This window comes from Gossypium hirsutum, chromosome A01 (genome assembly GCF_007990345.1).
Source record: "Gossypium hirsutum isolate 1008001.06 chromosome A01, Gossypium_hirsutum_v2.1, whole genome shotgun sequence".
Classification (NCBI taxonomy): Eukaryota; Viridiplantae; Streptophyta; class Magnoliopsida; order Malvales; family Malvaceae; genus Gossypium; species Gossypium hirsutum.
This window is the reverse complement of record NC_053424.1, coordinates 118,339,626-118,353,343: the sequence shown is the minus strand read 5'-3', so window position 1 is coordinate 118,353,343 and position 13,718 is coordinate 118,339,626. Positions and strand designations below refer to the sequence as shown.

At 34.2% G+C, this 13,718-nt stretch overlaps 1 protein-coding gene across 1 annotated transcript; it reads left to right on the top strand.

Annotated features, from left to right (window-relative positions):
* Nucleotides 1-3,280: 3,280 nt before the first annotated feature.
* Nucleotides 3,281-8,211, top strand: LOC107957974 (calcium-transporting ATPase 1, endoplasmic reticulum-type). The gene is made up of 8 exons (XM_016893610.2): nucleotides 3,281-4,909; nucleotides 5,023-5,092; nucleotides 5,190-5,311; nucleotides 5,614-5,895; nucleotides 5,995-6,372; nucleotides 6,731-6,840; nucleotides 6,998-7,226; nucleotides 7,323-8,211. Exons 1-8 carry the CDS (start codon nucleotides 3,497-3,499, stop codon nucleotides 7,902-7,904), a joined length of 3,186 nt encoding a protein of 1,061 aa, XP_016749099.2. The 5' UTR covers nucleotides 3,281-3,496; the 3' UTR covers nucleotides 7,905-8,211.
* Nucleotides 8,212-13,718: the final 5,507 nt, after the last annotated feature.

The window sequence follows — 13,718 nt, the reverse complement described above, 5'->3', positions numbered from 1 at the left end:
TTTCTCGATTTTCATTCGTGTTCGTTGCATGATTCGGGTTCGACCCAACAAGAAGAACTTACGCCAAGCTCTTCTATATATTTTCAGTAGTGAATGTATTTATATGCCCCTTTATTACAGCGACCAGATCAAATTAGTTATTTTACTATTAAATGGATCGATTTAGTAATTATATTATTAAAAAAATCAAATAAAGTTAACATTTACTATTTAACTAAGTTACTATTTTTAAAGTATATATGATTCTGTAAATAAAATTTTTTACTTGGAATTGAATTACAATTAAATAATAATAATTTTAATGATATTTTTTATATAATAATTGTTAACTATGTTACAATTTAAACTTATTCTATTCCTTTTAATAATGTAGAGGCTAAAATAATCTATTTAATAATAAAAGGACTAATTCAATCTGATCCTTATAATACAGGGACCTCCTAAATATTTTATCCTAGTGTCACTCCAATTTAGCGTGACTCTTACCATGCTTTTGACACTTCGCGTGAATCGCCTTACAGCAACAAATTTACATGTAATTTAATCTTAAATAATAATAAAATAAATTATGACACACTCATTTTTTAAGAAAAAAATATAAAAATAAAAATTGATAAAATAAGTCTTAAAAGTAAGACAAAGTGTTTTTTCACTCTATTTTTTTAATTATTCATAGTTAGAAATATGATTATTTTATTTTATTTTACAGTATTTTTTATTAAAATTAAAATAGTATTAGTCAATTCTTTCTTTAGGTGTACTTTTCAAAGAAATAAATAAATAGTCATAAAATATATTTTATTCCCATAAAAAAATCGAACCCTTGACCCATTACACTACATCTCGTGATTATAATTTAATTTTTTTGTCAATATAATTATAAATTTTATAACAAACATAAATATTTTTTTGATTGTACATAAAATATAAAAATAACTATAGCTAATATAATATATATATATATATATAGTTGAAAATATAGTGCTATTTATTTTATTTTTTTTTCTAAGGAAATTATTTGATGGTCAATACATGAATTTTGGGTTAAATTGGTTAAAAATGTCGATTTTTTTAATTGGTTAAATAGGTCTTTTTTTAATTAATTAAATAGGTTTTTTTTAAAGATTTAGTGAAATAGATCGATTTTGAAGAGAGAGTATGAAAATACATTTAACTGGGTATACTTTCACACGCACTCTCTAAAATAGACTTATTTTTCTAAATTAAAAAATATTTAATCTGAATTTTGTGATAAAAAATAAAAAATAAAATTTCAATCCCTCAATTTGTAGTGTCTATTTTTATTAAATATATTTGGCTGATGAGAGATAATGACATATGGTAGGATGGTTGTAGGGTTGGACTCTTGAATCTTGAAATTCCATAAAATAAAATAAAAATATGAAAAAGCTTTAATGTCAATCATTTTAATTAAAAAATAAAAATGGAAAACTTGGGAAATAAGTAAATCAATGACCACCATTGAAAGTGACAGAAAAACAGTTTTAAGAAATAAATACTATAATTTATATAAACTTGTTAAATTTTGGGAAATAAATATTTAATTATTACATTTTTAAAAGGAAAATATAAAAATTTATTAAATTAACTATTCAATTGTCGATTTTTATTATTTTCAAGTAGTTTCCTGTTTAACCAGTTCAATCCCTTTATTCGAATTGTTATGCCAGTTAAATCTTAGTCCGTCCAATTCAATTCTATTCCAATAACATTAGTAACTGTTAGAGTTGTGTGAACCAAATCCAATTTGATTTGCTCTGAAAAATTTGAAATGCAACTCATTTATTAAAGAAATAAAATAGAGACGCAAAATTAAGGACTTTGTCGCACAAGTTGAATCACTATAGGACTATGGGTCATTTAACTCTTAAAAACTGCGCATATCCGAAAACCTATTGTATTATTGTTTTCAACATTAGTGAATTTATTTTACTTTGCCCATGATTTTTCCTGACAAAGATTTTTCACGTAAAATCTACATGTTCTTATTTTTCATTCTTATTATTTTACGATCATTCATACTGTTATCACATCATCAAATCTTAATAAAATTTAAGTTCAGACACTAAAATAGTAAAATAACACAAAAAAAATTCATTTTCTTCCACTTTCATCCTTGGTACCATATGAAAAACAAAACAAAAATAATTGAATTAAGATTGAGCTATGAGGAAACCCAAATTTGGTGATATGGATGGGATGCTTTACCTATGGTGTAAGTTATTAAAATTTTTCCTCCCTAATTTATAAATTATATAATAATAAAAAATTAGTACAAAAACAAAAGGTCAAATTGAAAGATGACCATTGATATATTTCCAAAGGACAAGTCCTTATATTTGAAAAGGAAATTAAAAAGTCAAAAAAAAAGAAAACAAAATAGTAACAACATTTTATTAATGGTGGGTTTGGTGAAATTTTTTGAATGCTTTTTGAGTTTTGACTATTGTTTCAAAAAGTAGGGTTCCCCTAAGCTTTTTTCCATATGCAATTTGTCTTGAAGCTTCCCCTTTTGTGACTTTTTACTGTTCAAATATTATATGTGCTGGAGATAGATCTAAAACAACTTTTAATTTATTTTAATATTTATATAAGATTTAATTCTTGTATTTTTCGGTTGATTGAGTCTTAGCTCGATTGGTATTGACATTATCGTTAGTACAGGAGGATGTGGGTTTGAATGAGTTAAAGTATATTATTATCTTATTTAAGAGTTAAAATAAGGTTATGAATAGTTCTAAACATTGTAATTCTGTATAAAAAGAGCAGTGTTTTCACTTCAAGTTTTTCTTTATGCCAACATGATGTACACGTGACACGTCAGTTATGTCAGTTTTTAACAGTAAAAATGTATGAAGCTTTTAATAGAAATAATTAATTAATTCTTTGATTTAATATATAAAAATTAATTAATTTATTTTATAAATAAAAAATTAAAATATAATTTAACTTTTAATACGATCTATAAAAAATGTAGAAATGTGATGCAAATAATATTTTAATATATTTTAAATAAATAAAGGTAATATTAAAAAGGAGAAAAACCTATATAATAGGCATCCAAAGATGAATAGAATTAATTTAATAATATATATTTTTCATAAAAAAATACTAATTTTCCCAATTACACATCGTAATTCTAAGATCTATCCAATAAGAAACTGCCAAGTAAGAAAAAGGGTTTCAAGATTTGCCAGCTGTCAACACATTACGTAATACATTTTACCTCATTTTGCCAAGGTACGCCGAAGTTTCGTTCACAATTTTTTTTAAAAAAATATTAAAAAAATTAGGATAAAAAAGAATAAATAAAGCAGTGGGAAACAGCAAACAGCACAACTGCCTTGGTTACAGTGAAAACCAAAACTTCCATTTTCTCGTCCTTTTTTCTCGGTAACCAAACAGATTTTAATCTTCCTCCCTTACCCTAGATTTTCTCAAATTCGATCTTCGTATTGTAAAAAAGATCGAAAAAATGGGAAAAGGAGGGGAAAATTATGGAAAACGAGAGTTTGTCAACTCTAAACCAACAGATCCAGATGTGTTCCCCGCTTGGGCCAAAGATATCCGTGAATGCGAGAAGCATTACGATGTTAGTCGGAAATCGGGACTATCAACGGCGGAAGTTGAGAATCGGCGCAAGATCTATGGAAATAACGAGTTGGAAAAGCATGAAGGGCAGTCAATATGGAGTTTAATCATGGAACAATTTAACGACACTTTAGTTCGAATCTTATTGCTGGCGGCGGTTGTTTCTTTTGTGCTCGCTTGGTATGACGGTGACGAAGGCGGTGAAATGGAAATTACGGCGTTCGTTGAACCGTTGGTGATTTTTCTGATCTTGATCGTGAACGCGATCGTGGGCGTTTGGCAAGAAAATAACGCGGAGAAAGCGTTGGAAGCTTTGAAAGAGATCCAATCGGAGCAAGCTACGGTGATTCGTGATGGAATCAAAATACCTAGTTTGCCCGCCAAAGAGCTTGTTCCTGGTGATATTGTGGAACTCAAAGTAGGGGATAAAGTTCCTGCCGACATGAGGGTTTTGGAGTTAGTTAGTTCGACTTTGAGAGTCGAGCAAGGTTCGTTAACAGGTGAGAGCGAGGCGGTTAATAAAACTAACAAGTCAGTTAGCGAAGACGCTGATATTCAAGGTAAACGAAGTATGGTTTTCGCCGGAACAACGGTGGTTAACGGAAATTGTTTCTGTTTGGTTACTCAAATTGGGATGGAGACGGAGATCGGTAAAGTTCATACTCAGATCCACGTGGCGTCGCAGAGTGAAGAAGATACGCCGTTGAAGAAGAAGCTGAACGAGTTTGGGGAGGTTCTAACTATGATAATTGGGGTAATTTGTATTTTTGTTTGGTTAATTAATGTTAAATATTTTCTCAGTTGGGAATATATTGACGGTTGGCCTAGGAATTTCAAGTTTTCGTTTGAGAAATGTACGTATTATTTTGAAATTGCTGTGGCGTTGGCTGTTGCCGCTATTCCCGAAGGATTGCCGGCAGTTATCACCACTTGTTTAGCACTTGGGACACGAAAAATGGCTCAAAAGAATGCGTTGGTGAGGAAGCTACCGAGTGTTGAGACATTAGGGTGCACTACTGTGATTTGCTCTGATAAAACAGGTACCTTGACGACCAATCAGATGGCAGTAGCTAAGCTTGTGGCTATGGGGGGTCATGCTAGTAGTTTGAGAAGTTTTAGGGTTGATGGCACAACGTATAATCCTTCTGATGGGAAAATACATGATTGGCCAAGTGGTGGAATGGATGCTAATCTTGAAACAATTGCCAAGATTTCTGCTATATGTAATGATGCTGGTGTAACGCATTCTGACAATAAGTATGTAGCTCATGGAATGCCAACTGAGGCCGCCATAAAGGTCAGTGTTCAGTGAAGCTCTCATCATTGGATTTGATGTATGTATATATGTTGATCTATATCTGCTCTGAAGTAGGCATATAGTAACTTTATCTCTGGTTCATCTCTATACAGGTTCTTGTTGAGAAAATGGGTCTCCCAAAGGGATCGTATAGTGGTGGAGCAGCTGGCGATGATGTTCTACGTATGTTGGATGTTCACATGCTTCACTAATTCTTTTATCATTCCTTTCTAGCATTATGACTTGTAAACTTAGATATGTTACTTAATGTGATCTTAAGGTTGTTGTCAATGGTGGAATGAGTATGAGCATCGGATTGCAACCCTTGAGTTTGATCGTGATAGGAAGTCAATGGGTGTTATTGTCAAGTCCAAATCAGGACGAAGGTCATTGTTAGTGAAGGTACTATTGCTATCTCACTCGAGATTTTCTTATTACATAGAAGCCATAGTTATTTTTCACTATTTGATTATCTTGTGGAACGCCAGCAAATGCTTGTTTTTAGTTGCAGATGGCCCTGCTGATCTGTTTTTCTTTCCTAAGTTGAAATTTGAATTTTTTGCCTAGTTAAGTTAAAAAATGATGGGCATGATGTGGTTTTGAATGATCTATGGTACTTATTGCTGCTGTTTAACATTTGCATGGTTTATGTTAATGTTTCTTACATCTATTGTAACTTTAACTTTAATCACTTATTTCGGCAGGGAGCTGTAGAGAACTTACTGGAGAGAAGCTCAAAGATGCAGTTGCTTGATGGCTCTGTTGTACCACTCGATCAAAATTCAAGGATTCTTGTTTCCAATGCTCTTCAAGATATGTCAAGTGCTGCTTTGCGTTGCTTGGGTTTCGCATACAAAGATGAGCTCCCTGAGTTTGAAACCTATGATGGCAGTGATGATCATCCAGCTCATGCCCTATTACTTGACCCATCCAACTATTCATCAATTGAGAGCAATCTTACTTTTGTTGGCTTGGTTGGACTAAGGGTGAGTTATAATGAATCACTGTCTTCACTTACAATTCCTCTAATTATATGTTTCTCTGATGAACTAACTTGGCTCGTTGGTGCCATTAAATGTTTGTAGGACCCTCCACGTCAAGAGGTACATCAAGCAATTGAGGACTGTAAAGCAGCTGGCATTCGTGTTATGGTTATAACCGGAGATAACAAAAATACAGCAGAAGCTATATGCCATGAAATAGGTGTTTTTGGGCCGATGGAAGACATCAGTTCAAAAAGTTTAACTGGGAAGGAGTTTATGGCACTTTCAGATAAGAAAGCTCATCTAAGACAAAGTGGTGGGCTTCTATTTTCTAGGGCTGAACCGAGACACAAGCAAGAGATAGTGAGATTGCTAAAGGAAGATGGAGAGGTGGTTGCTATGACTGGTGATGGAGTAAATGATGCACCTGCCTTGAAACTAGCTGATATTGGAATTGCTATGGGCATTGCTGGAACGGAGGTATTTCTTTAAACAAATTCAGTTCACTAATTTCATATTTTCTTTTCAAAGTGTACCTCCATATCAAGTTTAAAAGTACAAGAGATGAAAGCGTAATTATTTACAAAGACAACTGAAAAGCAAATTTAACTGGAAGAACACTAAGCCAAATACTAATGTTTCATGTTTGTCAATTGGAGTGGATATCAATGGGTGCTGGGTGCTTGGAAATGAACGTATTCATCGGATTAGTTGGAGGGGACCATGATTTGTTATTGTTCATGATGCTCTGTTCTAGTTCATGCTTTTTTGTTTCTCTTTTATCTATCCCGTATTATTTTTTTTTCCTCAAATCATTTAAATTCTTGCCGTCTGCCAGGTAGCAAAGGAAGCTTCTGACATGGTGTTGGCAGATGACAATTTCAGTACAATTGTTTCTGCCGTCGGTGAAGGAAGATCCATTTACGACAACATGAAAGCTTTTATCAGGTTGGTTTTAAGCTTTTATCATGCTTTTAGAGTTTGAAGGTTATGCAATATAGACAATAATGCATGCAAATGTATCCTTCCTCGATTTTCTCGAACATTGATTGCTGCCTATAATAATTTTTTTGGAGTTCTTTGATGCTAAGACACATTATTTCAGGTACATGATCTCGTCAAATATCGGTGAGGTTGCCTCCATATTCCTAACAGCAGCATTGGGTATACCCGAGGGCCTGATTCCAGTTCAACTTCTCTGGGTTAATCTTGTTACGGATGGACCCCCTGCAACAGCTTTGGGATTCAATCCTCCGGACAAGGATATCATGAAGAAGCCTCCTCGGAGAAGTGATGATTCACTCATCACTGCTTGGATTTTATTCCGCTATCTGGTAGCTTGTTTAGACCTTTGCTTGAATTTACGAGTATGTTTTTCTCGATTGTTTAGTGGGATTGAGTTCTTGATCTTATATCATTGTTTCACACAGGTAATTGGACTTTATGTTGGAGTAGCAACTGTTGGCGTCTTCATCATTTGGTATACACACAGTTCCTTCTTGTGCATTGATCTTAGCGGGGACGGCCACACCCTTGTCACATACCCCCAGCTCGCCAACTGGGCCCAGTGCTCATCCTGGAAAAATTTCACTGTTTCACCTTTCACAGCCGGGAACCAAGTCTTCTACTTCGAAAATAATCCATGCGATTACTTCCAAGGCGGCAAAGTAAAAGCAATGACACTTTCCCTCTCGGTTTTAGTTGCCATTGAAATGTTCAACTCCCTTAATGCCCTCTCTGAAGATGGAAGTCTCTTGACAATGCCTCCATGGGTCAACCCTTGGCTCCTCCTGGCCATGTCTGTGTCATTCGGCCTGCACTTCTTGATCCTCTATGTGCCATTCCTTGCTCAAGTATTCGGTATCGTACCTTTAAGCTTTAACGAATGGCTGCTGGTTCTGGCCGTCGCATTCCCTGTGATTTTGATCGACGAAGTGTTGAAGTTCGTAGGGAGGTTGGGACGGCGGATGAGATCATCCAGTCAAAGACCTTTGAAACCCAAAACAGAGTGAAGACAGATATGGTATAACTCCGATAAGTGGATACTAGACAGCCAATACTAGCCTCTAAAACGATTAAAATTCTTGGGAACTGTCCTCTAACATGGCGTTTTTACAATCTGTGTTATATAATGTGTTATTGGTTTCATCTGTAACCCCCTCACTTAATTTCAGGAAAAAAGGGGGGGGGGGAGAACGGTTTGGACCACAACGAACTAGCTAAGCTAAACTATGCCTTTATTACTTTTGTTTACTAGGTTTTTCATGATTCAAACTCATTTTTTTTTTGTCAGAAAATGCAAAAGGAAACTTTTCTGAATTAGTAAATTGTTTAGATGTGCAATAACTTTAAATTATCTTATATTTATTAAAATGTACAACTGTGGATATTTTGAGTACTCATATATAAACGACCTTAAATTGAGTTTTAAGGTTAAATATAATTGGATGTATTTGATTTAATTTATATTTTTTATTAGAATTTGTTTATTTTTGGTTCAAATTATCAATTGAATATGTTTGTGAAAATTTGGCTGTTGGATTTTTAGATATCCGAAAAAAATAAAAGGAAAATAAATAAAAATGATGTAAAATACAAAATTGAATTCTAAAGTCCAATGGCCATTTTCTACACTTAATGATCCATTTTCACAGCAATAGGCACATTTTTCTTAAGCTCATATATTTGGGTATTTAGGGTGCCTTTAGGACTTTTGAACCCTTGGTTTGCGGCTTCTATGAGTGAAGTTAATTGCATTTACTGCATTGATATTTATTATCACTTCTTATATATATATATTATACACTTTATATTTTTTATATATTTTAAAAATCACAAATTATGTATATTATATATTAATTTTATTTTAGAAAAAAAACATAAAAATAATAAAAGGAACAAAAACAAAGTGGGTTCATCTCCTTAGGGAGAATAAAATCAGAATAAAAATGTCAAGCATCAAATGTGAAGCAAAAGAAAGACCAAAATCTTTGAAGATTCAAATTTTCCTTTACAAATAAATAAAAATAAATTTGCTTACACAAAAAATAAAGAGATAACCAAAAACAAAATTGTTGGAAACTTCAAAATTGTTCCAATATAATTTTGATTCATAATTTTGATACAAGAAAAAAATTCTAAAATTTAAAATAGTCTTTCTAATTAACATTTTTTTGCATAAATGTAAAATGTATGATTAAAATTTGGCTCATAAGATAGCTTTATTACAAAATGTCTAAAACCCTTATTCTAAATAACATAAAAAAAAATCCTCCTAAAACAATATTAACACCTTAAGAATAATTTTGCTTTTAACTCTAAGAATCTTTTCTTTCAAGCACTTGTTTGAACCAATATGCTGACAACTTGGGATTAAGATCATTATGATCAACGTAAACCAAACCAAATCTTGAAGTATAACCCAATAACCATTCAAAATTGTCAAGAATTGACCAAGAAAAGTAGCCACTAACATTGGCTCCATCATCCATAGCTCTTTTCAATTCCTTCAAATAGCTTCTATAAAAGTTTACTCTATTGCTATCATATAAGATTCTGGAAATGTGAGATTGCCAAGATCGTCCATTCCTGCCATTAATTAGCAAAACAAAGTTTAAGATTCAAATACGGTTGCTTTAAATAAATAAAAGAGGACAAACAAATAGATTTATTGGAGTTTAAAGATGCATTGTGTACAGCCTAATTTATGCCCGGGCCCAACAAGCAGAGACCCAAGGATCAAACCTACCCAAACAAGCCCATTACAGCAAGGCCCAACAAAGGTCAGCATAGGGTTTCAGCTTTTCTGAAACCCTAGCTAAGGCGCCGCACGTCCCTGGGGGCTCCTAACGTCTACCGCCGCTCTAGTTTCTGCCACCGACGCCACCAGCTATTTCCATCAATTACCTGCAAGGACAGCACGCAAAGCAAAGGCAAAAACAATGCAAAATAATAGAAATAGAAAGATGTATTAAAATCGGCTATATAAGGAGACAAACAAAATGTAACAGGGGTCTTTTTTTTTTTCGGTAATTAAGAAGAACTTAATAAAAAAAGAAGAAAAAACCGAGAAGGTAGATTGCCTTTCTTTTCTGTTCCGGCGTTTCCTTTTTTTTATTTTTTTGTTACACTACTCTTTAAAAAACAAAAGAAAAGGGGAAGGAAATGGACCTATTTGTTTTCGAAGGCCGGCGTCGGAGCCCGTCTTCGTCGTCGCCGGTGGAGGAAGAGACGAACGGTCTCTCCTCGTTTCCGGGTCTTGGGCTCGTCTTTCTCAACATTTCACCATGGATCCGTGGTCTAGAGGCAGTCGGCTTCGAGAGGGACCGAAAAGATCCGATTTTGTGCCTCCGACCACCGTGCACGATGGTCGACGGAGGGTAGCCCGATGATCGGAAGCCGCCGGATCTTGGCCGGCCTTGGAGGGCTTGAGAGAGAAGGCTCTCTGTTTTTTTTAGAAAACAGATAAAAGTGATTTTTTTGGGCATTTGTTTTATATTTATACAAGTCATAAAACGGCGCCGTTTTGAGGCCCTCTCGACCCGCGCGGTGACCCGACCCGGGGGAAGGATCCGCGTGTTTCCTCTAAATGGCATAATTGCGCGCGCAGTCCCTCAGACTTTGCAACGCGTTGCAATTTGACCCTTGTTTCGTTCTTTTCTGTTTTTTAATTTAACCGCAAGCTTTTATTTCTGTTTCAATTCTAACCCTCTGCTGTACTGCATTTTGGCTTCGGTTTATTTATTATTTTGGTCCACCCCCTTTTAGTGCACGTCACAATTTGGTCCTTTTAGTTTTTTTATTTTTGCAATTTCGCCCAGTATTTCGTTTTCATTTCGACTTAGTCCTTTTATTATTATTATTATTTAGTTCATTGTTTTATTGCTATTTTTATTAATGTTATTATTATTATTGTTTCTATATTTCCTATTATATTATCATTATTATTATATAAGTGCATATATATCTTATATAATTTATTTAATACATATAAATACTCATATTTTATCTATTTTATAATTTATAAAAGTATCTATATATCTATATATACACTAATTTTATATACATATACGTGTATATGTGTACTTACATAAAATTTTTATTAAATAATTCAAAATATATATATGTATATACATACATATTCATACGTACCTTTTAATATATATATATATACATACTTACATATATTTTCATGTACATAGATTTTTGATATTTTCATGATTTTATACTTTACAATTCTAACATATGTATATATATATTATATTTTTATTCATTACCATTGTTTTATTTTGTATTTACTATTTATTTATTTCATTTTTATTATTATTCTAATTGAATATATTAATTTTATTCGTTTTTATATTTTATTGTTTGTATGTTGTAAGGTCAACTTTTATTTATTTTATGTTGATATCGCATTTCATATCATTTTTACTTTCATATTCATCATGGTTTTACCATGCATAAAAAATGTAATTTGCTTTCACTATGATTTTGTGTTTAATTTCACTTGATATAATAACATCTTTTTTTAAAGTGGCATTTCGTGTTTGGATTCAAGAAAATCATGCCCTAACTTACTGGGTTTCGATTTTCTCGATAAATCTAAATACACGAATCTTTTCAAAATCAAGTTTTGAATGATCTCGAAATTAAAAGAGGGTCGCATCCTAACTTACTGGTTGTGATCTCATTTTTAAATTCGAGATGGCTAAAATGTCTTAAATAAACTTTTTCATTCGCGTATCGGGAATTCGAGATATTGTATTCTAACTTACTGAATATGATTCTTTTTCTCGAATAACGTGAAATATGCCATTTTCCTAAAATTTTCAATGTTTTAATACAAGGATCGTATTTCTTGAAATTCTTCAAAGTTCTCAATTTTCAACATTAAGACATTAGGTAATCAACTAGGTACCAATTTTGGGCGTATCGAGGGTGCTAATCCTTCCTCTTGCGTAACCGACTCCCGAACCCGTTTTTCTGAATTTCGTGGACCAAACTTGTTGTTTTAATAAAATCAAATTGTTTATTAAAAACAACCACTTTCGAGGTGATCCAATCACACCTATTAAAAAGGATTGGTGGCGACTCCTGTTTTTTTTGTTTTCGTCAAAACCCAGGGCGACCCCGTTTTCATCAAAAATGGTGTCAACAGCTTGGCGACTCCACTGGGGAGACTAAATAAGAGAGTCAAGCCATGAGTTGATTATTTCTTGTCTTTTTGTCGAAAGTTGAAAATTTGGTTTAAATATACGATCCTCTCATTGCATTTCATTTGTTTTGAGTTATAGTTTTTATCATGTTTTGTATTCTAAATTTTATATCTTTCTGCATTGCATTGCATGACCGTTGGTCACACCCTTTTAAGTGGGAGTGAGAAACTACGCCTTCGTGAGGTTTTCACCTCCGCATGGGATAGTGAATCGCTTCCGGGATACATCCGTACCTATGTCTTCGTGAGATTTTCATCTCCGCATGGCCATAGGGAAATGTATCCCCCTGAATCGAACTTGGTCCGCATGAGCCTATAATGGGTGAGGATCGAGGAATCTGCTGGTTCAGGTACCCAACTTTAGAGCCAAACCACATGTAATGAGCCATAGGAACTGACCTAAGTAGAGCTACTCCAATTTTTAGTGCTTACCTAAATGAGTGTTGTATTTATTTGTCGCTTATTTTAAATCTTATTCTGTGTTTAATGCTAATTTACTTTGTTTGTGATTGCATGGCATCTTCATTCTAAAAGAGGTGTCGATTTACATTCAGTTTCTCAGTAGAAAGCTTATCATGGAAAAGGGGTTTGTTGATAAAGTAGAGGATAATGCGGCTGTGCGAATATGGGCTGAAACGACACAACGGGAGAAAGGCGATAGTCTTACCGAATGGTACGTGTCAGAATTGTGGGATTTTACCCGTATCAGTGTAATCCAGAATGACCTTCGAGAAATGAAAGAAGTCTGGGATCAATGGGATGTCGAGGCCAAGCAGCTGTTCTATTGTAACTACGGTGACCTACCTTATCTGCTTAGTGTCAAAGTGGACAAGTATTTATTCCGAGCCCTCGCTCAGTTTTGGAATCCTGCCTACAGTTGTTTCACTTTTGGGAAGGTAGATTTAACGCCTACTGTGGAGGAGTATACGACCTTGCTTCGGTGCCCAAAGATTCAAGTCGACAAGGCTTATTCCAGAGCTGCTTGTGTCCCTCCGTTGTTAAAGAAATTAATGAACATCACTGGGATGAGCGAGCAGTGGGTCGCTGCCCGGATCCAACAGAAAGGCGACAGTAAATGTGTTCCTTGGAAAAGTTTGCGAGATTTGGTGCTTGTACATCCTGACTTGAAGAAAAGGGTCGATGTCTTCGCTTTAGGTATCTATGGACTAGTGGTTTTCCCCAAAGCTTTAGGACACATAGACGAGGCTGTATCTGATTTGTTTGATCGGCTTAGTAAAAGGGTGACACCGATTCCGGCAATACTTGCTGAAACTTTTAGATCCCTGAATGCGTGTCGAAAAGCGGGGGAGGGAAGGTTTATTGGATGCGCGCAGCTCTTATTGGCATGGTTCCATAGCCACTTCTGGAAGGTCGAAAAGGTCTCCTATCGGGTATTCTCTGATAACTACTCCCCTCTAGGAGAATTGGTGGCCACGCCAAGACGGGATGATATTTCAGAAGGAAAATGGATAGAGATACTCCAGAATCTCCAGGATGAAGATATTGAATGGAGGGCTCCTTGGTTAATTCCCGATGAGATATTGTACCGATGTGGAGATTTTGACTGGGTTCCGCTGCTCGGGATATGGGGAGCTATCGGATATGCTCC

Bases quoted from the DNA above. Each gene is read 5' to 3' on its own strand.
- LOC107957974 (XM_016893610.2), top strand. From the start codon at position 3,497: ATGGGAAAAGGAGGGGAAAATTATGGAAAACGAGAGTTTGTCAACTCT. The intron at 5,312-5,613 runs GTACTATTGCTA...TTATTTCGGCAG, and splicing joins GAAGGTCATTGTTAGTGAAG to GGAGCTGTAGAGAACTTACT. The intron at 7,227-7,322 runs GTAGCTTGTTTA...TGTTTCACACAG, and splicing joins GGATTTTATTCCGCTATCTG to GTAATTGGACTTTATGTTGG.